The sequence below is a fragment of the Mustela putorius genome, unplaced genomic scaffold (genome assembly GCF_011764305.1).
Source record: "Mustela putorius furo isolate JIRA1106 unplaced genomic scaffold, ASM1176430v1.1 tig00000139_pilon_pilon_pilon, whole genome shotgun sequence".
Lineage (NCBI taxonomy): Eukaryota > Metazoa > Chordata > Mammalia > Carnivora > Mustelidae > Mustela > Mustela putorius.
Genome location: NW_025421293.1, coordinates 10364049 through 10389339, shown reverse-complemented (window position 1 = coordinate 10389339; position 25291 = coordinate 10364049). Strand labels below are relative to the sequence as shown.

General features: G+C 41.2%; 1 protein-coding gene across 2 annotated transcripts in view; it reads left to right on the top strand.

The window, feature by feature from the left end:
- LMTK2 (lemur tyrosine kinase 2) overlaps nucleotides 1–25291 on the top strand; it is an 82350-nt gene that overhangs the window by 17633 nt on the left and 39426 nt on the right. For both annotated transcript variants that reach the window (XM_013047071.2, XM_004774962.3), the window contains exons 2-6: nucleotides 5948–6069; nucleotides 9348–9492; nucleotides 17330–17403; nucleotides 21054–21172; nucleotides 21353–21440. In XM_013047071.2, the coding sequence (XP_012902525.2) occupies nucleotides 5948–6069; nucleotides 9348–9492; nucleotides 17330–17403; nucleotides 21054–21172; nucleotides 21353–21440 (548 nt within the window). The remainder of the gene's footprint in view (nucleotides 1–5947; nucleotides 6070–9347; nucleotides 9493–17329; nucleotides 17404–21053; nucleotides 21173–21352; nucleotides 21441–25291) is intronic.

Below are 25291 nucleotides of genomic sequence, written 5' to 3'. Positions count from 1 at the left end.
TCTGACCCCTTCTGAGAGCTGCGTGGAAGGAAGCACTCGGGGCCTCTCTCCCGCCGTCTGGGAGATGCCCATCTTCTCCTTGCGTCCCCTTCTCTTGGTCTTCCCTCCGGATCTGTCTCCACATCCCGATTTCCCCTTTTTATAAACACAAGGTCATGTTGGATTAGGGCCTAAAGATGTAATTTTAACTTGATTACCTTGGTAAAGACCTGATCTCCAAACAGGGTCACACTCTGAGGTCACAGGGGTTAGGACTTCGACATATGACTTTGGGGGAGCAGGGATACAAGTCAAACCATCTCTTTTTCACTGCCCCATACTGTCTGAAGCAAATTCCAGGTCACTCTCTGTAAGAAGGTAAGGGACTACTTTTAAAAACATAATCACGTTATTATTATCACTCCTAGGAGCAGTGAGTCATACTTCCTTAATATGGTCAGTTACCAGTGTTCATTCAGATCTCCAGTTGTCTCAGATGTCCTGATCTTTTTGAGTTCGAGTCATGACTCCGATGGTGCCCATACCTCGCAGTCGGTCGCTCCGTCTGTTCAGCTGTAAAAATTTCCTCTTCACGTCTTTCTCCTTAACGTTCCTCGCAGCCTCTGCTGTGCCGATCACATTCTTGTGCTGGTATTTGATATGTTCCACAATTCTCTTTCTTTCCTGTGAATTGGCATTTAGAGCTAGAGGCTCGTCAGATACGGGCTTGGTTATTTCGTTATTGTTGTTTGCTTTCAGTCTCCGGTTTAGCAGGTGGTGGTGGTTGTCTGTCGGGAGCCACTAATGTCCGGTTGTCTCTTTCTGCATTATTAACTTGATATAAATGTCACATTCAGCAAAATTATTCTCCTGTTTTTGTTCTTTTCTAAGCGACTATTTAAAAATGTAAACACCATTCTTAGGTCGCAGGCCGTACCCAAGCCAACAGTAGGCAGGTCATAGAGTCTCCGGATCCATGTTCCAATGTATATACATATTTGTGATGGAATAGGAAATATGTATTTGGCCTTTGTCCCCTTTCCTGGCACAAAACTCCTAAAACTGTTGTAATTTCCCCAGTGATGAAGTGATAGGAGCATCTCTAGTTATTAATAACGAGGCCCTTTCAACCACACTTGAGTTTATGCTAATGAGGTGACTCTTGGGTGTTCCTTCTAAAGAGCTTCAGGATGGGGAGTGGTCAGAGGAACAAATCAGGGGATTAAATGGTTTGAATTTACCACTGGATAACCAAACAGTAAATATGAGAAAACTTTTCTATAAAAGTGTATCAGCTCCTGACTGAGGAAAGAATAACAAAATTAGAATTATTGGCATTTTTAGTCCCTAATGGGCTTCCACAAACCATCACTTGTTTTTAATCTGTGGTCCTTAAGAAAATTTTATTTAATCCAAAAACGGATTCACAAGTAACTCTTTAGTTAATTACATAGGAGTTCAAGTTCTGATGGAGGCTCTAGGCAGGGATTTATAATGGTTGAATTAATAATCGGGTAGTACTCCTGGCTTACTCTGAGTCATTGCCGTGAAATTGCATTCTCCAAATTACTGGTCTATAAAACAGGTAATATATACCCACCTCTTAGAGTTTCTCAAGTTTTCTGCTTATTAAATCAAGCGCTAGATATCTATTAAAGTGGTTTGAAAACTGTAAAATGAAAACTCACAGAATGAGCTTTAGAGATGCCAAGTATTTTTTAATCAGTGTCTTGGGGAAACATACTAACTACTCCAAACCTCTAATTATCCTTGTTCTCGGTTGTAATCTGTAAAGCTGCCTAAAAGAGTAGAGACACCCCTGTGGTCATTGATGTTTTTCTTTAGTAGGTGATTGGTTCATTTTATGCATTTCTGAATGCTGTAGGCTGAGAATGTGGAAGGAAAGCTGTCTTTCTTCATAGTTTCCTAACTGTTGTAATCAGGAACCTTCCAGGGGCCCAGTTTGTAGTTTGAACCGCTGGGGCCTGGGGATTTTAGTTGTCGTTCCTCACATCTAGAATTTGCTTCCTCTCTGTGGTTTGTGCAAACGCATCTTAGCCTTCCAGCCTATTCACAGATGGGTTTGATTTCCTCATGTTATGGAAGTTTTCCTTTCACTGGTACGTTGAATTTTTTAAAGAACAGTGCCTTGGACTCATCAAAGAAAAATTACAGTAAATAAAATACTCTTTAAAAGTGGTACAGCTGTAAAAATTTCCTCTTGAGCCTACCTGGTGAATTTCTTCTTAGGTGGTAATTTGTAGAGGCCTTTCGGTGGCACTGGAGGACGGGAGGGTCTGTAGACCTCACCTACACGGAAGAAATCTCAAGAAATCTCGAGTTTGGGAGAGCAGATGCCCCTGCAGTGTCTTAACAGAAATAAGTACATTATCAAGGTGGGGCAAAACGCCTCGTAACTAGTTATTTTTAACACGAGTCTGACTTTTTCATGCCTACCTAATGACTCACAGAAGACAGTTTTATGAACCAGATAATTGAGCTGGCCCACAGGCAGTGCTCATCAAATTTTATAATAAATAGATAGTATGTGATGATAAAAAATTATGGGGGAAAAGGTAATTTAATACCCACTTTGTGGCGTTTGGAGGAGAGCCCTAGAAGTATGAGCTTTTAATTAATAGCAATGGACTTTGGTTCAAAGGACTTAGGTTAAGTTGTTTTTAAGTATTAAAAGTTAACCTCCTTGGGGCAAAACCATGTGGTATCAAGGGAAGTGAGGGGGGATTTATTCTCAGCACTCCTGGATCCAGAGTCTGGCCCTGCCGCTTTCCCGCTTTGTGTGTTTGGATTTATCATTGTCCTCGTCTGTGGTCACATCCCCTCAGAGGTGTTGTGACCATCAAATGGAGTAATATTATATTTTATCATACCTCAGATATGATTGATTATGACACACCCTTATTTTTGTGCCATTAAGAAAGAAGAAATGCTGCCAGTTAAACCAGCTTTCTTTGGAGTGTAAGATGCTCCTGACATTTAGGAAAGTTAAAGTGAGGTTGGACCAAACAGCATCTTAAAAATCAATAAAATACAGTGTATTATAAAAGTGCTTTGCTGCCTAAGCCTCAGGAGTCCTATTTAATCGTCATTATATGAGTCAAGGGAGTGAAACAAAGTTGTCAGAATAAATACCAGTGGGAAGCAGAGGCCCTGCAGGATGAGAGAGCAGGTAGCTGCCAGAAGGAAGAGAGGAAGTGCCGTCTGTCTGGGCCCCCGTTCACAGAGAGGTGCTTCTTAGTGGCTCTCCGCTTCGTACTTGGCTTTCCATGTTGGGCACGGGTGTCTGATTCGGGAGTCTTTGCTCTTAGGGGCAGCTGACTTTAGAGGAATCACCAAGTTATTTTCTGTGTTCAGTGTATGGATTTTGGTTTAGAACTTGAGATTTTTCTTCTTCTTCTTCTTCTTCTTCTTTTTTTTTTTTTTTTTAGGATTTTATTTATTTTAGAGAGAGAAAGCATGCGTGCACGTCGAGGGAGGCACTGAGGGAGAGAGAATCTCCAGGGGACTCCCTGCCGAGCTTGGAACCCGATGTGGGGGTCGATCTCACAATCCTGAGATCAGGACCTAAGCTGAAATCAAGAGTCAGACGCTTAACTGATGGAGCCACCCAGGCTCCGTCTGGGGCTTGCAGATTCTTGACAAGCCTTGGTTAACTGTTATTTTTTTAGTACAGACTTGAGCAAGGCTTCAGCCAGCCCGAGTCCTGCTTGCAACAGCACGGGTGTCAGCGTTGTCATTTCCCAGAGGGACCTCTTGTTATTGGAAAGGAATTTAGTCCTGTTTGCTCTTGATTTTAGACTTCTGTGCTCTTCACTGAGGTCATGCTATATACAGAAATGCATTTTGCGGGGCACCTGCCCGGCACAGTAAGTTAAGCATCCAGCTCTTGGTTTCAGCTCAGGTTTTGATCTCGGGGTCATGGGATCAACTCCTGCATCGGGCTCCATGCTCAATGTGGAGTCTGCTTGAGATTCTCTTTGTCTCTCAAATAAATAAATAAATCTTAAAAAAAAAAAAGGATGTGTTTTGACCACAAAGGAGTTTGGGTTAGTTCTTACTTTCTTCAGGTGGTATAGTTTCACTTCAGGAAAATGGTGACATCATTCCTTTACTTGTCTCCATGCTTCCTCTTGGTGCCCTGGAACATCAAGCTTACCTGTATATCACAAAAAAGCAAGTGGGGTGGGGGAGTTTATTTCTTAATCAAACACCACTAGGTGAGACATCACAATTCACCCTAACAAAGAAAAGCTTCAGAACAGCCCTAGTTGAAAATGATGTTTTTGGGTTTTTTTTTAAGATTTTACTTAATTATTTGACAGACAGAGATCACAAGTAGGCAGAGAGGCAGGCAGAGAAAGGGGGAAGCAGGCTCCCCGCTGAGCAGAGAGCCCAACGTGGGGCTCGATCCCAGGACCCTGAGATCATGACCTGAGCCAAAGATAGAGGCCTTAACCCACTGAGCCACTCAGGCGCACCGAAAATGATGTTTTCCACATAACTCTTTACTGAAAGTAAAGTTGCGTTTTGTTTTGTTTTGAAAAACACTTTTTCATTCTAAGCTGGAGTCCCCCCACTTGCATGCGAAACCCAGGCCCCAGGCTTCAGTTTGCAGACCCCTGCTCTGGTAGGAGGTAGGAGGCTGCTTACTAGACCAAGGTTCCCTGAAGAAGTGGCTGGCTCTAAAACTGGAGTGGGAATAATAGAAAAGTCTGGAGCTTCTGGTAGTACCAGAAAATGAGACAGTGTTGGAGAGAGGGAAAGATGTCCAAAAACCCCGTAGTCAGCTTGAAAGGGCCAAAGCTGGAATAATTTGAGCTACAAAATAATTTTAACAGTGGACTATAACCTAAAGAATATAAAATAAATGTCTATGAGTTCATAGCTATATAATGACCAGATAAATAATTGAAGGAGAAGCGACAAATCCTCCTTATGGAAGAATTCCAAGTAATAAGTGTAGAAAGGACGAGGGAATAGAAGATCACCGTTAGAATGTTATAGTGGTAATTATGGCAGGTAAAGCGCAGAGACAAAGTGCCAAGCTTTAGGGAGACACGGGGTGTTTGCACAGCCTCAGAATGTTTCCCAAATAAGATTTTCTGTGGCATTTTTAACATCTATCTGCAAGTTCTGTAGTATTCCTCCTTCCAAGGTGTGCAGTTTAAATCCTTTTCCCAGTGAGTGCCTGGGTTTCGTCACCCACTTTTAAGGAATACATGAAGGGGGAAATTGGTAACTTCTCAGTGGTGACACCTGGGCCAGGAGTTGGGGGGTTCACATCACTGGGAGTAAGTTGTGCCAGTGCTGTGTGCTCCTGATGTGATGAGAAGAATAGTTTGCTCTGGTATTCTAGATTCTTCCTGCCTATCTGTAACCTCAGTCCAGTCATTAAGCAGACAACATCAGGCAGCCCAGACCGAGGAACATTCTACAAAATGCTGACTGGCACTCTTCAGAAGTGTCCAAGTGACGACACTCGAGGGAAGAGTGAGGAAGCTCAGGGCCTGGAGGAGTCAGAGGGGCAGGAGGAGTGAGTGCAGCGCTGGTAGCCTGGGTTGGATCCTAGAAAAGAAAAGGGATGTGGGAAAACTGGGGGAAACCCGAGTAAAGTTGGAAGTTCATTTAATAGTGCTGTACCGTTTTGATTACTTTGCTGTGAGGACATAAGATTTGGAAGCCCGGTGAAGGGTGAATGGGGGTGCTTGGGGTGTTCCTGCAGCACCTCTGTAAATCAAAAATTGTTTCCATATTCAAAGTTTGTTTTTTTTTTTAAACCCTGACTTCTTATTCTGGATTGGTCATATACTTCCTCTTCAGCATCTAGGCACTATTTTCTTAATTCTTGGGTGGGAAATCTATTGATTTGATTTGCGTATTAAAGTTGAGTCTGGAATGTCCATGTTGTTAATGTGCTTTATACATTAATAGTTCTTTCTCTTTCTAGGGGAGGCACCTGCTGCGGAAGTCTCATCTTTTGTGATCCTGTCTGTGTGCAGTTTACTGGTATTAATAGTGTTAATTGCAAACTGTGTATCCTGCTGTAAGGACCCGGAAATAGACTTCAAGGTGAGTGCAGATGGTGGGAACACTTCAGCTCAGGTCCATGATCCCAGGGTCCTGGGATTGAGCCCCACATCGGGCTCCCTGCTCAGTGGAAAGCCTGCTTCTCCCTCCCCTACTCCCCCTGCTTGTGTTCCCTATCTTGCTGTGTTTCTCTCTGTCAAATAAATAAAATCTAAAAAAAAAAAAAAATCCTCTGATATATTTATCATGGGCTGCGTGATACATGGGCTGCGTAACACCCAGGGCCTCGGGAGCAGGGGCGGGCAGAATTTTTCTGGAAGGGCCAGACAGTAAATATATTCTGCCATTGTAAATAGGCAGTCCTGGGGGCTGGACGTTCTCTGTCACGAGCCCTCCGCTTCAACCCCACCATTGTCGCGCTTCCTCAACATGGGCATGAGACACAAAGCCTCAGGTTGTGGCAGTGTGCCAGTAAAACTGTATTTACAAACACCAAGGTGGCTTGGATTGGGCCACCAGCTGTAGTTTGCTGACCTTGCTTCAGAGCATTATCGACAGTAACCACTTGCCTATTTTAATTTTCACCAAGTGAGGAATACAGAGTGATTGAATTCACTTGCTGTGAGGCCTGTAAGGAAAAGCAGGCTGATTTTTTTTTTTTCCCCTCCAACTTTTATATGCTGGTGCATTGTGGTTGTGAAGATTATCGAGGCCAAGGGATCCCCAGTGTGTTTTGCATATGAGAAAGAGCATCTTCCATTTTACCTGAACCCTTGAGTTCTCGGTGGAGGAGAGAGAATGGTACCAGTTGTAAATTCTGGTGGGGGTAGGGGGTGGTGGGGAATACTATAGAAGGGCTGATGTTTGAGCTGCAGATGGGTGGAATCTGCTGGAAACCAAGTGGGATATCACGCTGTAGAGTTTAACCATATGCCTGCTGGTGTGCGTTAGGGCTCAGCAAATACTCGTTAAAGAGGAATTCTTGAAGAAAAAGAAGGAAGCACACAGAGAAAATGATCACTACTGTCCAGCCCTGCCAGTTGTCCTGGGGCTGTCCAGGGGGCCCCGAGGACCACTGGTTCAAATTGCGGGAAAAAGCTGTCTTCTAGCTACAACCCTCTTTTTAGTGGACGCATGAACCTTCTTTGTAGACCTCACACTATTTCTGTGTTTTCTCTACCTTGAGTGTGACTGCAGCTCCGAGAGATAAGATGTGTTGTCCTTTTGGCTCAACACTAACATTACACATGTGGAAAGATGAGAGCAGAGGGAGGCTGAAGGAAAGGACTTACTAGCACAGGCCATTTTCCCTCGAAGATTCTACCTCAAGCATACATAGGGTTTTATTCACAACTTCAGCCCCCAGGCCCTAGAATCACTACAGACACGTCTGTGGGAACTTAATGACTGCATGGGGGCACGGTGGTAGGCAGAGCACCTCTGTCCCTTGACCCTCAGTCTTGCTGAGGGACTGTGTACAGATACCTTGTCTTCTGGGGACAAAGATCAAGTGTGATCAGTGTTGCTGAAACTGAAAGCCAGGCTCTCTCAAATGTCGTGATGCCTCATTCTTGCCTTCGATTGTTCTGACCCGACTAGGTCTCAGTATTGACCGAGGGAGTTTATTGTGATTAGTGTTTCTGTCAGGTGTACCCAGATGGTTCTGGTGCATGTGGCCCCAGGAGCACACAGTAAAGAGGATCCTCTCCAGCTGTCTAAGCCATGACTGAAGGCGAGTGTCCATTCCTTTAGATTTAGAACTGGACAGTGTTAGAGACTCGGTCCCTTGGAAGTCGTCTTACAGACCAGGAAGCTGCTGCCTCGCAGTGGAAGCGACTTGCCAGAGTGTATCTGGGCAGCCACTTGATATAACTAGAATAGTGACCCGGGCTATTCTCTGTAGCCCCATGTTTATTATTACACTGCTTTACTTCTCTGAATCCTCAACATCATTGGCTGCCCAATGGTATGTCATGATGCTGCCAGGGTTTCAGTTGGCATTGTTTTTAAGGTAGGAGTGATGGGTAAAGTGGGGTTTTTGGTTTTGTTTTTAGATTTATTTATTTTTAGTTACCATATTATGTATAATTTGTTTCAGGGGTACAGGTCTGCGATTCATCAGTCTTACACAACCCCCAGCACTCACCACAACACATACCCTCCCCAGTGTCCATCACTCAGCCACCCCATAAGATTTATTTATTTTAGAGAGAGGGAGAGGGAAGGCAAGAGCAGGCGGGAGGGGCAAAGGAAGAGGGAGCGAGAAACCCAAGCAAACTCCGTGCTCAGCGTGCAGCCCAACACAGGGCTCGATCTCACGACCCCAAGATCAGACCTGAGTCGAAACCAAGGGTCGGACGCTCAACCGACTGGGCCACGCAGGCACCCCAAGTCTTTTTTTAATGCGAGAAGCTTTAGGAATGTCCAAAGGGGAATCGAGCAAAGCTCTTGCATTCAGAGGTGCTTCATGGATTGAAGTTATGGTACTTGTTCATCCTGCCCCCTGTCTATTACAGATAGCAATAAATGTCCTAATGCATTTGACAACATAGATGGCAGATATGAGAATAATGTCCCACAAGCATGTGAGAACATATATACTATATCAGAGAAATCTACCCTTACAACTCCTGGTTTTTCCCTTGTAGGGGTTGGAGGTGCAGCCAGGGGAGTTTTAAAGTTAAAGAAAACCAGACATTCTCTCTGTGTTAATAGTACATACATGCTACACAGCTTTAGACCTTCATTCAGACACCAATGAGTTTTCTACCCAGTTTAGTAATTTTTCTAATGTTACTCTTCCCAGAGAAACAGGACTTCCAAGAAAATATCTTCCCTGAGTCTTTTAACTATCCTTATCTTACCTTGATTAAAATCCTATTTCAATTAGATGCTCATATAGCGTTTTAAAATAAAACAAATCTGTTTGGATTCCATATGCAAAGAGATTTGTGAAAGTGAATAATAAAGTATAGCTAAACTTCTAGTAACTTAAAATTTCCAACCTAAAAGAGTATTTCCATTTGAAGTTCCATGGTCATTTTAGAAAAGTTTGCATTTAACTTCAAGCTCTCAGTTGAAGTAGTTGCATAAAGTATGTATAATTTATTTTTAAACCTTGTTGATTCTGCTGTTTGGCATTGGAGAACACAATTATATATATTTTTTACTTAAGTAGGTACAAACTGGGGGAAAAATTTAAGACTGTATGTTTCAGATGAGTGAGTAAATGCTCTTGTCTCCGATGTTAGCATATGTTTTTAATATTTGCTCTCAGGCTGGTTTATATCAGATATAACCTTGCTCCTCTTTTATTTTAGGAATTTGAAGATAATTTTGATGATGAGATCGATTTCACACCACCAGCAGAAGATACTCCCTCTGTTCAGTCCCCGGCAGAAGTTTTCACACTTTCAGTACCAAATATCTCACTACCAGCTCCGTCCCAGCTCCAGCCTTCTGTAGGTAAGGCCTTACGTCCCAGCGTCATGGTTTCGTGAATCGTTTCTCAAGAGGTGAGAGTGGGAACCTTGATGCTAACCATAAAGATGCTTGGATTGCCTCTCTCTTCTGCTTGCGTATTTCTCTTCCTCCTGCTCCCTGGGGAAGCTGAATTGTAGTGGTCTGGTCCAGTGCCTGCCTGCAAAAGCTGAGTCCTCTGCTTTTGGCCCCTGAGTCTGATATCAGAATAAACTGGTCTCCTCTGTTCATTGAAATGGAACACAGAGCTCCTGGCCTTTGCTTTTGTAGTTCTCGTCACTGCTCGTCTCGCTGAGTAGGACACTGCCGTCTTTCCCCCGGATGTCCTGTGTTTGGGGAGGAGGGGTATATTTGGATATGTGAGTTGGATTGACTTTTCGTCCTGAGGTAGAGGTTTGGTTAGATGTTGATCGATTTATTGTTGTAAGATAGGATATGACTGGCATTTTGAGCATCGGGGATCTCTGAGATTTCTAAGAGAAGGCTGTGGGGTCTTTGTGCCATTCCTGCCTCTTGTGGTTCTGCATACAGTGGTGTAAGTTGAGGGCAGCGTAAACCCGAGTTGATTGCACTGCTGTAGGCCTACGTGACTAAGAGAAGACATAAGATAAAATATGACACAGCTGATGCATTTTCTATAAAATATCTGTATGGTTAGGTATATTTAATATATGCAACATTAAAAAACTAACATGTAGTATTTACCTTTAATTTTAGTAAATAACAATACCTTTCCTTCAACCAAAATAGTGAAATTTAACAGGAGTCTAAGATACCCTTGGGATCACTTAAGTAACTTAGGTATACTTCTCTCTAGATGGAAGTAATTTCTCTTCTCTTTGCTTTTTTTCCTTTTTAAGATTTTATTTCTTTATTTGTCAGGGAGAGGCAAAGAAACAACACAATCAGGGGGAGACGCAGGCAGAGGGAGAAGAAGGCTCCCCTCTGAGCAAAGAGCCCAATGTAGGACTCGATCCCAGGACGCTGGGATCATGACTTGAGCCGAAGGCAGCTGCTTAACTGACTGAGCCACCCAGGCGTCCCTTCTCTTCATTTCTTGATCATAGGCTTTCCTTTGTACTTAAGGGAGACCCTGAGGGACTTCTCTAGGGCTTTTATCTTCTTGGAATCTTAACACTAGTGAATTCATTTCAAGTAATAGAATCCTGACTCAGATTAGCATACACAGAAAGGGGACCTTTTTTGATGCTAGAACCAGGTGATGGGAAGAGTAGGGGTTAGGCAGACCTTAGAGGCAACTGGAGCTGGGAACTTGGACACCATCATGCTTTCCTTTGTTCAGTCCTTGTTTCTCTCCTCTTTGCATATCAGCTTAAATCCTACACACCACCTTCTTTCCCCGGCTCGGAGTGTGGCTGCTGCCAACTCCAGGTGCAGATTCTTGTAGCTTTACTACCAGACGAAAAGAACATCTCTCTCCTCGACCAGAAAGAAAACCCTTGGAGAGCCATTCTGGTTGGCTTCCCCTGAGTCTGGCAGTGTTGACCCCTTACTGTGGACAAGAAGGCATGACAGAGAAGAGCCTGATGACTTCTGTCCAAGATATAGTGGGGATGGACCAGAGCACGGTCATGGGCACAACAGAAATGGCAGTGACCTGGAGAGCCGTCCTCATTACATTCCTACACCTTTCTGTGTTTCTAGAACCCTCTATTCTAAATTCCTTCTTAATAGGAAGAAATTCTTTTCAATTTCTCTGCACAGAATAGTCACAGAATATTTTTATGATCTTGGGATAGAAAAGGGCTTTCCAAGCTTGAGACCAAATGCAGAAACATAAAGGAAAATATTGCCAAGTTTGATTCATAAAATGAAATATTCTGTATGGAAAAAGAGACTAAACAAATTTGACCAAGTAGTAAAATATTTGTAAACAACAAAGAAGGTAAAAAAAAAACAAACCCTCATATTATTAATATATACTAAGTTTACAAACAAATGTAGAAGAAGAGGAACACTTGAATAGGAAAGAATAAGTCAAGGATGTGAAAGGAGAAATTCATGAAAAGAAATTCAAATGGCCAATAATAAATAGGAATTCTATTAATTAAAGAAATACAAGTGTAACGTAAGATGATAACAGCTAAACAGAGATGAGAAGAAAGGAAGCAAGGTAGTGATGGGTGAGGGATGTGTGTGGGCAACAGGCCCTTGGACACTCCCTGCTAGCAGGACTGTAAATTGATAGAGACATTCTTTCCCAAGGGTAGTCTGTGATAATATGTATCCAAATGTGTTTACCCTTGATCCTGCAGTTCCGCTCTCAGTAATTTAGATCAGTATGCAAATAAATACCTACAAAGGAATTTATTGCAGCATCAGGTTATAAATGTGTGTTGGTAATAACTTGCTAAGTTATTTTAAGCCCATCCAGTGAAGTATTATGTAGTCCTGTAAGAGGAGGAAAGGTATTCATGATAAAGTGAAAAAAAGTACACCATATATTCAAGAGCAAATCTAGAAGAAACTCTGCATGTTTTTCCTTTATTTTCTTTTTAAAATGTATTTTATTTTACAAATACATAATATATTCATACAGTTCAAAAATCAAAACATAAAAAGGTATATGTAGTGAAAAGCCTCTAATCTTTGAATCTGACCTCAGCTCCTACCTTCACTCTCTGTACATAACCACTCTTCTTTGTTTCTTATACATCTTTCCAGACTTTCTTGATATAAATATTCCCATTTACGTGCCCCTTTCCCCCCACTGCCACAAAACACACACTTTTTTACTCATGGGACACGGTAAATTCATTATTATGCATCTTGCTTTTTTCACTTACAGATGTACCTTAGGGATTTTTCCATATGCATAAAGAGAGTTTATTTATTCCTGCTAACAAACTTCTACTATTTAAATTGTATGGACTTAGCACAATTTATTTAACCTATTAATGGATATTTGGGTTGTTTCTAATCTTGTGCTATTATTTCTAATCTTACGCTATTAAAAATAAAGCTTGTACCTGTGTTGTTTTGCTCATTGATGTTGGGCTGGTATATTTGTAGAATAAATTTTCAGAGGCGGTCAAAGGTACATAATTTGGGGGAATATTGCCAGCTTAAAACCTCCACAAGGAGTTGTGCTAATTTATGTTCCTGCTATTTGGATGTCAAATGATATATCTATTACTATTGAAGCTAAGTTGGTATCAGTTCAAATTAGATTGTTATAAATTTAGAGTGATAACTGTAATCTCCATGGCAACCACTAAGAAAATAACTAGTAAATATGGAAACAGAAAATGAATAAGAAATCAAAATGTACACTAAAGAAAAATTAGTCAAATATACATGAAAAAAGAGTTTTTTGATGTTTCCTGATTTTAATACAGCCGAATTTAACAGCCTCTTAAGCTAGAAATGCAATCCCTCTCTCTTTTTGTGTAATTTTAAAAATTAAATTTTTTTTTTTAAGAGAGCTTTTTATGTCTCAAGAAATCCTTTCCTCTTCTGTGGTCAAAATGATACTTAACTACTTTTTTTTCCTACAGTGTTTTGAGGTTTTGCTTTAACATTTAAATTAATTTAAATCCATAACCCACCTTGAGTTAATTTTTGAGTATGGTGTTAGGGAACCCATGAATCTTTTTTGGTAGATTACTGTGCTTTTCTCAGCTTTCTTCACTGATTGGTCCTTTCATTCTTCTCTGCTTTTTAGTTCCATATGTAGGGGCGCCTGGGTTGCTCAGCCAGTTAAATGTCTGTCTTTGGCTCATGTCAGGATGCTGGAGTCCTGGAATCAAGCCTCACGTCGGGCCCTTGCTCACTGGGGAGTCGGCCTCTCTCTCTGCCCCTCTCTCTTGCTCTCTCTCTCCCAAATAAAAACAGAACAAAAAAACCCCACCATATGTGTATGTGTCTGTTGCAGGCCTTCTGTACTATTTCAGTAATTTGTCAATTCCTTGTTCCAGTACCACACGGTCTTAATTATTTAATAGCTTCACAATAATGCTGTGATTTGCAAGTTTTTCTCCCATTCTGTGGGTTGTGTTTTCACTCTTTGGATAGTGTCCTTTGATATGCAAAAGTTTTAAATTTTGATGAAGTCCAATTTATTTTTTTCTTTTGTTGCTTGTGCTTTTGTGTCATACTTAAGAAACCTTTGTCAAACTCAAGGTCATGAAAATTTTCACCAATATTGTCTTCTGTTACTTCTGTAGTTTTACCTTTGAAATTTGGGTCTTTGACCCATAAATATTTGTATATGGTATGAAGTAAGGTTCCAGGTTCATTTTTTTACAGGTGGGTAGCTTGTTGCCTCAGCAACCATTTGTGAAAAGACTGTTTCCCCCATTGGCTTATCTTAGCACCTTGTTGAAAATCAGTTGATCATATCTGTGTTTATTTCAGGACTCTCAATCCCAGTGATCTGTATCTATCTAGCCTTATGCCAGTATCACAGTGTTTTGGTGATTATAGCTTTGGAATTGAGACGCTTATGAATCTTCCAACTTCGTTTTTTAAGAATGTTTTGGCCATTCAGTCCCTTGAAATTTTATATGATTTTTATTTTATTTATTTTTTAAAAAGATTTTTTATTTATTTGAGAGAGAGAGAGAGAATGCACACACAAACGAGGGAGCAGCAGGCAGAGGGAGAGGGAGAAGCAGACTCCCCGCTGAGCAGGGAGTCTGAGACATGGGAATTAATCCAGAACCCCAGGACCATGACCCTAGCTGAAGGCAAACGCCCAACTGACGGAGCTACCCCACGTATGAATTGTAGGATCAGTTTTTCCATTTCTGCAAAACAGGCCACTGGGATTTGTGTGTTTACCATTTTGATTCCCTTCTCATTCCCTTTTGTTTATATTTTTTTAGATATTTTCTTAGGGATCACAACTACCTTCAATTTATAACAGTTGTGTTTCAATTGATACCAACTTTTAGCATCAGTACCATATAAAAACTCTGCAATTCAGTCCTTTTATGTTATCACAAATTACATCCTCATATCTTATGTACCCATTAACATAGATTTTTCATTTTTTTAAGTTTTTTTTCTTTAAAGATTTTATATATTTGTCAGAGAAAGAGAAAGAGCGAGTGAGTACAAGCAGGGAGAGCAGCAGGCAGAGGGAGAAGCAGGCTCCCTACTGATCCAGGAGCCCACTGTGGGACTTGATCCCAATACCCTGGGATCACAACCCAAGCCGAAGGCAACTGCTTAACCAACCAAGCCACCCAGGCATCCCAGATTTATAATTTATGTGTCTTTTAAATCACATAAGAAAATAAAAGAAGAGCTGCACACCAAAAATACAATAATGCTGGCTTTGATATTTACCTCTGTAGTTTTAACAGTGATCTGTATTTGTTCATATGACTTCCAGTTACTGTTTAGTGTCCCTTTACTTTAGCCTGAAGGACTCCTTCCAACATTTCTTGAGGGCAGGCATAGTGGCAGTAATCTCCCTAAACTTATGTTTATCTGGAGATATCTTAATTTCTCCTTAGTTTTTTGGAAGACAGTTTTGTCGGGTATAGAACTCTTGCTTAATGGTTCTTTTCCTTCAGCACGTTACAGGTGACATTCTGCTGCCTTCTGGCCTCCATGGTTTCTGGTGAGAAATCAGTTGTTAATCTAATCAAAGATCCCTTATATATGTACAAGTGGGTCCCTTTTGGTGCTTTCAAGATTCTCCATCTTTGGTTTTTGACGGTCTGATTATGATGTGTCTCAGTATGCGTTTCTTTGAGTTTATCTTACTTGGAATTTGTTGAACGTCTTGGATGTGTAGATTCAAACCTTTTATCAGCTTCAGACCTTTTTTTACTGTTATATATTCAAATATTCGTTCTGTCCCCCCTTCCCCCTCTTTTTCTGGGGCTCTTATGTGTATATGGTTCCTTGGTGCTGTCTCACAAGTCCCTTAGCCTCCGCTCATTGATTTTTTTTTTTATTATTCTTTTTTCTTCTGCTCAGCCTGGATAATTCTATTTGAACTCTCTTCAAGTTCACTGCTGCTTCTCTCTGCTCCCGTCTTTGGTTGAACCCCTCTAGTGAATTTTTTTGTTTCAGTTATACTTTTGGCTCCAAATTGGCATTTGGCTCCTTTTACTAATCTGAATCTACTTACTGATCTTCTCTACTTATCAGGACATCATTCTCTTGGTGCCCTTTAGTTCTTTGTCCATGATTTCCTTTTGCTGTTTGAGCGTGTTTAAGACAGTTGATTTAAAGTCTTATCTGGGACTGCCCGGGTGGCTCAGTGGGTTAAAGCCTCTGCCTTTGGCTCAGGTCATGATCCCAGGGTCCTGGGATCAAGCCCCGCATTGGGCTCTCTGCTCAGCAGGGAGCCTGCTTCCTCTCTCTCTGCCTGCCTTTCTGCCTACTTGTGACCTCTGTCTGTCAAATAAACAAAATCTTTTAAAAAAAAAATTCTTACCTGGTAAGGCCACTGTCTGTCTTTTCTCAGGGACACTTTCTTTTACATTTCCTTTGTACCTGTGAGTAGACCATGCCTTCTTGTTTCTTTGCATGTTTTGTACTTTTTTGTTGAAAATTGGACCTTTTTGAATAATACGATATGTTTAGAAGAAGAAAGAAAACAACAAAAAAAGCATTCTTTGGTCTTTGCAGTTTAGCTCCATGTTGGGACACTCCTTATCCAGGCTACTTACAACTCTGCCTTGTCATCACCTCCTGCTTGTGCTGGGCATGACCTGGCTAGAGATGAAAGTTTACTTCTTCTCAAGCCTTCCATGAGTGTGTGTCCTTCCCTGGGCACGTAGGTGGCTCTCAAGGTTCCTCTGTATATTGCAATAACTTTTCAGAGCCCTTGTTCATCTCCCAAAACTCACTCCCCTGCTTTTCCACTAAAGCTTTCAGCATGTCTACTGTTTGCCTCTACTGTTACATTTTGCCCCAGATAGAAGTGTTGTCCATTTGGCTTTCACTGTTTTTGAGGAACTTTTTTTTTTTTTAAAGATTTTATCTATTTATTTGACAGAGACACTGCAAGAGAGGGAACACAAGCAGGGGGAGTGAGAGAGGAGAAGCAGGCTTCCTGCCCAGCTGGGAGCCTGAAGATTGGGGCTTGATCCCAGGACCTTGGGACCATGGCCTGAGCCAAAGGCAGTTGTTTAACAACTGAGCCACCCAGGGGCTCTGAGGAATATGTTTTTGAGGAACCCTCTGTCCTGATAGAGTTCTGAGTTTGGTGAAACCAAGGGAGTGTGGCAGTCCCTCAGGGAAACTTCCAGAACAAGGAAACACAGTTCCTTGGGAATAATAAGGCTCATTGCGCTCTGTCTGGAACTGGGATTCACACTAGAATATGTGCCATCATGAAGACTGACTGCTGCGCCGGGGGCTGGGATGAGTGGGGCCTTGATAAATTCAAAGACACAGAGAAATTCTACCCTGTTTCAGTGGCCTTTCTTCTGGTTTGATTTGGTTTCCAGAAATCATTGACTGTCTTCCAAAGTTCTGGGAAGGTTGACAATGACAGATTTTGACAAGATTTTCACCTCCACTGTGAAGCTAAGGACTAAGTAAAAACCACTGGAATGGTGATTAGTGGCTATAGGAGAGGGGTTAGATGAGAAAACAGAGAGCAAAGTGTTAAAGATAATCAGGTAGGAAATGCATTCAGAAAAATATTGTCAGTTTTAAAACTTGAAGTGATTTTGGCCTTATCAGTTTGAAAATGATGGTATGTTTATTTGAATTGATTTCTACCTTAATTAGCAAAGCTTTAAATTTATGTTTCTGTTTATTCTTTAGATTATATATTTAATATTTTATTTCAGTTAAATGCCCATATTTACTTTTTATATTCTTTTTCCTACAGAAGGTTTGAAGTCTCAAGTTGCCCGCCACAGTCTAAACTACATTCAAGAAATTGGAAATGGCTGGTTTGGAAAGGTAAAATGTTGTTTACATCTTTTTTTTTTCCCCTTCTACTTACAGTGTTTAGAATCTAAAGCTAATGAAGAATTGTATTGTAGAACATTCCATATTCTCTTAGTTGCTATGGTACCAGTTAAGTCTACTCTTTGCACCCTGAAACCACACAGGAATTTGAACTTCAGGGTTTCTAGGTGTATGCCTTTTTCCAAGAAGGTCTTTTATTTATATATCAGGTACTTTTCTAATTGTTGGCATAGAACAGTAAGAAGGGATGAGAGACTGGAATTTTAGAAGCTCTTTATCCTCCTCAAGGCAAATTATTTGTTTTTTAATTCTTCTCCCTTTCTCCCCGCTCTTCCTTACAATACTTAAACCACTTTAGAACCGTTGATACATGGTATTACTACAATGGAAACCATGGCAAAGATCTGTCCTCTATTTCTCATAGGCTGTCAAAGGACAAATTGAAACAGTGTCTTGTTGGTCTTTTTACCAAGGGATATTCAGAAGGAATAATCTTATTATCGCAGCTATTTCTGTGATGTAACTAACAGTGGTTCTGTGTCAAAGGTTCCTGAGTGGCGATTGCCTCATAAACAGGGTGGTCAAGACAAGAAGAGGTGTTTGTTCAGTGATCAGCCATCTTGTGTGTCTTGGCTTTCCATCAGAGTTGTTTGTCAGTCCTGTGTCTTTGATGTCATCCAACCTTTATTAGTGACCAAATCTTCTAAGCCATTTGGCAAAACCTGTTGTGCATCACATGTTGTTTTTGGTGCTGAGGGTTCAGTGTGGAGGAAGGTAGGTGAAGTCCTGGCCTGTGTGGCAGCAAGCAAACGAGAACCCTTGCCCTGATGAAGCCGAGACCCAAGCCTGTTGTCGTGGTGTGGTGGCCAGTGATCAGACCACAGACAATCAGGAGTGGGAGACTGGCTCAGAGGGGTGTGGGGGAACCAAGTGATGTGAGATAGAGTATATGCATTTAGGGACTTTTACTCAGAGTGAGCTGGGAAAGTACTCCAGCGTCTGAGAGAGGACTGCCGCAATCTGGCTTTCCTATAAAGGGATCACTTGGGCGATTATGTGATGGAAGACGAAGGGGAAGGTGGGAAAATTGGTCAGAAGGCTGCAGTAGTCACAACAGGGGGAGATGCAGGCAGGCTTGGACTTGAATGACAGCATGGAGCCGTGAGAAGTGGTGCGTGTCAGTGTGGATTTTCAGATACGAGCATGCGGGACTGGAGGTCGGTCAGATGTGGAGTCTGGAGGCGGGGAATCAAGGATGGCTGCTTATGGCCTGATTGGCGGGAAGAACAGAATTGCTGGCCCGGGAAATGGGAAAGATTAAGGAGAAGTGGGCATGGAGGAGGAAGTCAGGAGGTCGCTTTGGGTTAGGTTAGATGGGATGGCTGTTAGGCATCCAGATGGAAGTACGGAGTGGGCAGTTGGGGTATACATCTGGGGCTCAAGGGAGAGGTTCCAGGCCAAAGATACACATTTGGGAGAGCTCTGTCTATAACTGGTATTCAGAGGTATGAGACTAGTTGGAATCACCAAGACTGTGAACGTCAAAAAGAGGGGGAGGCACAAGGACCAAGCCCTGAGGGTCTGCGGCAAGGAGAGGTCAGCGCAGGTCGGTGATGGAAGCTGAGGTGACAGCCAGGAGTAGGAAGGGGTGCAGAAGAGTGGGGTGTTCTGAGAGTCCGTGGAAACGGAGTGCCATGAAGATGAATGGTAGTAAATGGTGCTGGCAAGCTAAGATGAGGACTGGGAGAGGTAGGGCCCAGCACGTGAGGGCCATGGGGTTGTCATAGAGGCTGTAGAGAGGTCATGTGCTCACATGTGGTGGGCACAAGGGAGAAAGTGGAGACAGCACATTTAGACAACCCTGTTGAGGAGTCTTACTGTAAAAGAGAGCAGAGAAATGGAGTACAAGCTGTTTGGGACCATCCAAGGGCCAAGGGAAGGTATTGGGTTTTTGTTTTGTTTTTGCTTTGCTTTGCTTTGGTTTTTATAGGATGTGCTGCTCTTTTAGCCTCTTTACATTACAGTGGGGAAACTGCTAATGCAGGAGAGAGGAAGGTTACTGTAAGAGTGCTCTTGAAAAGGGGATAAAAACAGCGTGCGGATACAGGTGCAGGTAGATTTGGTGTTAAAATGAGGACGTTCACTTCTGGATATTTTATTCAGTGAATAGTATATGACTTGGTTAATTATCAGAATTCCTTGTTCTGTTTATTGTTCTGCCTTTACCTTCTTTTTTTTTTAAAGATTTATTTATTTATTTATTTATTTGACAGACAGAGATCACAAGTAGGCAGAGAGGCAGGCAGAGAAAGAAGAAGGGAAGCAGGCTCCCTGCTGAGCAGAGAGCCCGATGTAGGGCTCGATCCCAGGACTCTGGGATCATGACCTGAGCCGAAGGCAGAGGCTTTAACCCACTGAGCCACCCAGGCACCCCATTCTGCCTTTACATTCTTAATAAACATGTTATATTCTGTTCAAAGCCTTACTGTCTATTTCTAGGGCATTAAAATTAATCTACTTGATAAAACTATTAAAAACTATTTTAAAAAGAAGGCTTTTTAGTTTTGATCATTCTTAATTTAAATAAAAAGTTTTACTTATTTTCGTCTTAAATATTATGTTTTGAAATGCCTTTGTATTGTCCAGTATTTATATTTGTTGTTTTACTTGTAGTGTGCTTTTATTTTCATTCATTTTTTTAAAAAAGATTTTATTTATTTGAGAGAGACAGAGAGAATGCACACAAGCAGAGGGGAAGGCAGAGGGAGAGCAGGCTCCGCACTGAACAGGGAGCCCTATGCTGGGCTCAATCCCAGGACCCTGAGATCATGACCTGAGCTGAAGGCAGACGCTTAATAACTGAGCCACCCAGGCGTCCCTTTCATTCATTTTTAAAAAAAGATTTATCTATTCTAGAGAGAGAGGGAGAGAGTGAGAGCACAAGCAGGAGGGGCAGAGGGAGGGGAGGGAATCCCAAGCAGACTCCGTGCTGAGCGTGGAGCCCAGTGCAGGGCTCGATCCTACCACCCTGAGATTGTGACCTGGGCCTAAATCAAGAGTCAGTTGTGCAACTAACTGAGCCATCCAGGCACCCCATTATTTTCATTCATTTTATATTCTGTTCACTTCAGTGTCATATTTTTTTTCTTGTGTTTTGACTGAAGTTTTAGTATAAGATACAGGTCTGGAATAATTGGAATGCCATAGATTTTTAAAGTTATAATGCAATGAGAGTGTATTTGTACATTGCCTGTGTATCAGTTTACTTTCTCTTATGTGAAGGAGACAAAATAACAAAACCCAGTTGAAGTGTTTTGGGAAACATTTGAGTTATGTTTGAACTGAACTTATAAATGACTCTTCTGTGATGTCATTGGTCATATCCGTGAAAGTATGGTACAATTTTATAATAAATAAAAAAGAAATGCAGATACGTGTATGAGTGCTTCAGTACCCAGTGAACAGTTTCATACTGAAAGAAAATGGTTTCATTTTTCAAGTTTTTTTCTGAGGTAGTATTTTCATTGCAGAAGGCCTAATTGTTGCTTAATTTATTTTTCCCGTACTCTGTTCCTGATAGAAAGACATACTACTTTACCATTTCGAAGGAAGTGAAGTGAAAAACTGTTCTTTGGTTTTAGGTCCTCCTTGGAGAGATTTACACGGGCACCAGCGTAGCAAGAGTAATAGTGAAGGAGTTAAAAGCAAGTGCAAGCCCAAAGGAACAAGATACTTTTTTGAAAAATGGAGAACCTTACTAGTAAGTAAACCTTAATATGCGTTCTGTAAACATGGTCTGTAGTCTGTTGGAAATCACATCTTTAAGATGACTTTGCTATTTAGCATATTTTAGTCATCATGAATTTAAAATTTAGTTCACTATTTGAGCAGTTCTGCTAGCATGCTCCCTAGTGAACAACACTGTGATTTTATTTTCCAGCATTCTTCAGCATCCGAATGTTCTTCAGTGTGTTGGACAGTGTGTAGAAGCAATTCCCTATCTCCTGGTGTTCGAGTTCTGTGACTTGGTAAGTTTTTAGTGGGAATTCAAGGTCAAGCATTTAAAAGGTTTTATCCAAGTGATTTTGACACATAGAAGTGGTGGATGAGGGACTGCTTTCACTTCTGCCCCCTGTTTTTAAAACTTTGTGATGTACTACGTCATTGCCTTTGAAAATACTATCAACTGACACTTAACGTGTTTTATATTCCATCCCTATGCTAAGCTGTTTGCATGCATTACATTTAATCATATTTGTCTACACTTTATATATAGATATATATGTATATATGATTAAAGTAAGGTTCCCAGAGATGAAGAGAAAGTTGTTTATCGAGTACATGGCAGAGCCAGAGCGTGGATTCAGGATCACCGTTCTGAGCTTGAGGTCTTGACTCAGCTAGGCACTCTGAAACACTTTCCCCATTAACGTAATCTTACAGAGTACTTGTGACCTGTCAGGTTTTTATTGTTTTATTTTTATTTTTTAAAGATTTTATTTATTTATTTGAGAGAGAGCACGAGAGAGAGTGAGCAAGCAGAGAAGGGGATGGGGGTAGAGCAGAGGGAGAGAGAGAAGCAGATTCCCTGCTCCACAGGGAGCCTAACTCAGAGGCTTAATCCCAGGACCCTAAGATCATGACCTGAGCCAAAGCGAGATGCGTTATTAACCGACTGAGCCACCCAGGTTTCCCGACCTGTCAGGTTTTTAAAATAGTGAATGTGTGTGCCATTTATATTTTTAAATAAAGAGGTGATTTTTAAAAAAATTTATTTATTTATTTGAGAGAGAGAGAGAGAAACGTGAGTGAAGAAAGGTCAGTGGGAGAAGCAGACTCCCTGCCGAGCAGGGAGCCCGATGCAGGACTCAATTCTGGGACTCCAGGATCATGACCTGAGCCGAAGGCAGTCGCTTAACCAACTAAGCCACCCAGGTGCCCCTAAAGAGATGATTTTTTTAACCGAAAATTAATAGCCTCATTTCTTAGCATGCTCATATTACTTACTGAGATTTATAGTTGGAAAAACTGTTTTTATACAGTTTTTATGAATAATAACTTTTATGTGAAAATTTCCTGTAATCATCTGTTTTTAAAAGCTGAGTTTTAATCGACTTCCTTGCATTGTCTCAGTTTTCAGAACATTAAAACATTAAGACTATCCACAGAAAAGTGGGAGTACATCAGGATAAGTCCCCAGTTAGTTCAGACAATATTTTCAACTGGTAAAATGGAAAGAGAGCAGCAGCCATTGTGGATTTTTGTTTTAATTTCTAAATGTGATTCAAATATTATGGTCATTGGCAAAGGTGGTTAATTCCAAAGAATATTTCCAAAGAAATATTAATAACCTTGGTCTATTAGCTTTCATTGGGTTATATCAGAATAACCCCCAAACCTCAGTGACTGATAAGAGCAGAGTGGTTCTCACTCACCTTATGCGTCAGCTCTGGGGCAGCGGCATCTCCCTCCTGGGCTAGAGTCTTCCCCACCCTGGGATCAGTGTATTTTTTTTTAGTATCTGTAGGGTCCTGTGGGAGGTGGCGGGGGGGTGATGTGTATTCTGGTATTCTATACGGGTATATCTCAGTGGCTCTTTTTGGGTCACGTTTGTGAGGTTGTTAGGTCTCCTCATCCATCTGATTGGGGAGGGCATTGGTAGAGGAGTCTGAGTCTGTTTTCTGTTTATTTATGAGAGACATAATTTCCTTTGATTATGGATTTTCCATATTATTCCAGTTGTATTTGCTTTGAGTGTTGAATCAAGGATACCATTTAGACTTGATACACAACATCTTGTAATTTTAAGCTTTTATAATTACGAAGGGACTCTTTTTAAGCGTTACTAAGGATTAAGTCTGTTTTTACTGATACTAATATAGTTATCCCAGCTTTCTTTTGGTTAGAATTTACGTGGTTATCTTTTTCAGTCCTTTTCTCTGGTTTATTTCACTCTAAATAGCCTATTATTAAAATTCTGTTAATTTGTCAGTCTTGATCATTTAACATGATCATGTACTCCATTTATGTTTATTATATCTATGAGATATTTGGAATTTTATGTACCTGTTTTATATTATTTTTCCTACCTACCTGTTTCAGTTTTTTTGTCTTGCTTTTTTGCTAGCCTTCTTTTGGATTCTTGATTTTTTTTTTAAAGATTTTATTTATTTATTTGAGAGAGGGAGTGTAAGGGAGAAAGAACATGAGCCAGGGGAGTGGGGTAGAAGGAGAAGCAGACTCCCTGCTGAGCAAGGAACTTGATGAGGGGCTCTATTCCAGAATCCTGAGACCATGACCCGAGGTAAAGGCAGATGCTTAACCTACTGAGCCACCCAAGCTCCCCCACTAGATACCATTCTTAGTTTTTTGTATGATTACACTGGAAGTTATAATGTGCATATGTAATTTTACTAAGTCTAAAATTAATATTTTAACCCTCCTCCAAGGAAACTGGGACGTCAGAGAGCCCTGAATGCTTATTTGTTGAACTGCTGCTGTGGAAAGACAGGGGGTACAGAAGGAAAGTGAGGTCCTTGTCCTCTAGAGCTGCTCCGTAGAGGGAGTAGACATGTGATCATTGCTATTTAGCCTGATAAATTATTGAATGGAGGCATGAGAACTAAGACGGAGGAGTTCTCAGTGATGTTTCAGATCATTTTATTGCATGTATATTTTGTTTGGATTATCTCAGTATTTTCAGTTATAATATTTATGGTCCTCAGTTATTACAATATGAGAATGGCTTATTTTAATGGCCTCAGGGTGACCAGTGTTGGGTGATTACTGTGCTGCCAGCACTTGAGAAAAAAACATAAAGATGGAGCTTTTTGTGACGAGACAAGTGTGCTGTCGGAGTTCTTGTTTTCTGAGACACTCTCTGGTGGCTTTTCTGGATCCCTAAGCTCTTGTTTTTTCTGAGTGAAAGTCACCACAGTCTATGTGAGTTGAACATAATAGAAATGCGGCAAGAAGCGAATCTACTTGAAATACCAGGTTTCTGGGTTAATCTCTCTTATACTACGGGTATTTCCTATTCCTCCCCCTCCCTGAGCGTTCCTGGAAGTTTGTTAGAGGTGGTGGTTGTTCCTGGAATGGGAAAGGCCCCTGGGTGCTCAGCTTGATGTTTTCCTCTGAGTGGTTCAGGCAATGGATTTAGTTTTTGTGCTATTTTAATTTATTTTTTCACAAAGTTACCTGTTCTTTTTGGGAGGAAGAGTTTAACCAGCTTTGTAAAGAAACTCAGAAACATAACAAAATACACAAACAGCACCTTTATAATCCTCATAAATACCCATGGTAAGATTCTTGAGTATTATTTTTATCTTTATCATTATACATTGTTTTTATAGAAATATAATAAATACATGCTTTTTGTTAACAATTTTTTAAAAGATTTTATTTATTTGAGAGACAGAGGCAGGGAGAGAGGGACAAGCAGGCTCGGCTCCCCGCTGAGCAGAGAACCCGATGCGGGGCTTGATCCCACGACCCTGGGATCATGACCTGAGCCAGAGGCAGACACTTAATCATCTGAGCCCCACAGAGGCCTCTGTTGACATCTTTTTAAAAAAATTTTTCCCCAGTACTTTTAGGTTTCACATTTAAATGTGTATTCTCCAAGTACTTTGAGTATTCAGAGAATATGAACTTGCCTATGTTGTACTGGCTTTCGTATTTTGCAGTGAAGATTATGCAGACAGCTCTCCACGTTTAAGAGCTATGACTTCTTGAAACATATTTTCTGTGAACTTCCTAAATCATAATGGGGACGTGTCCACTCCTGAGGGCTAGACGTGTGGAAGGAGCCCTCCCCCTCACCAGCAGCTTTCGTTAGCAGTGCAGACTTCATCGCTATCTTTAATTCAATAGTGGTACA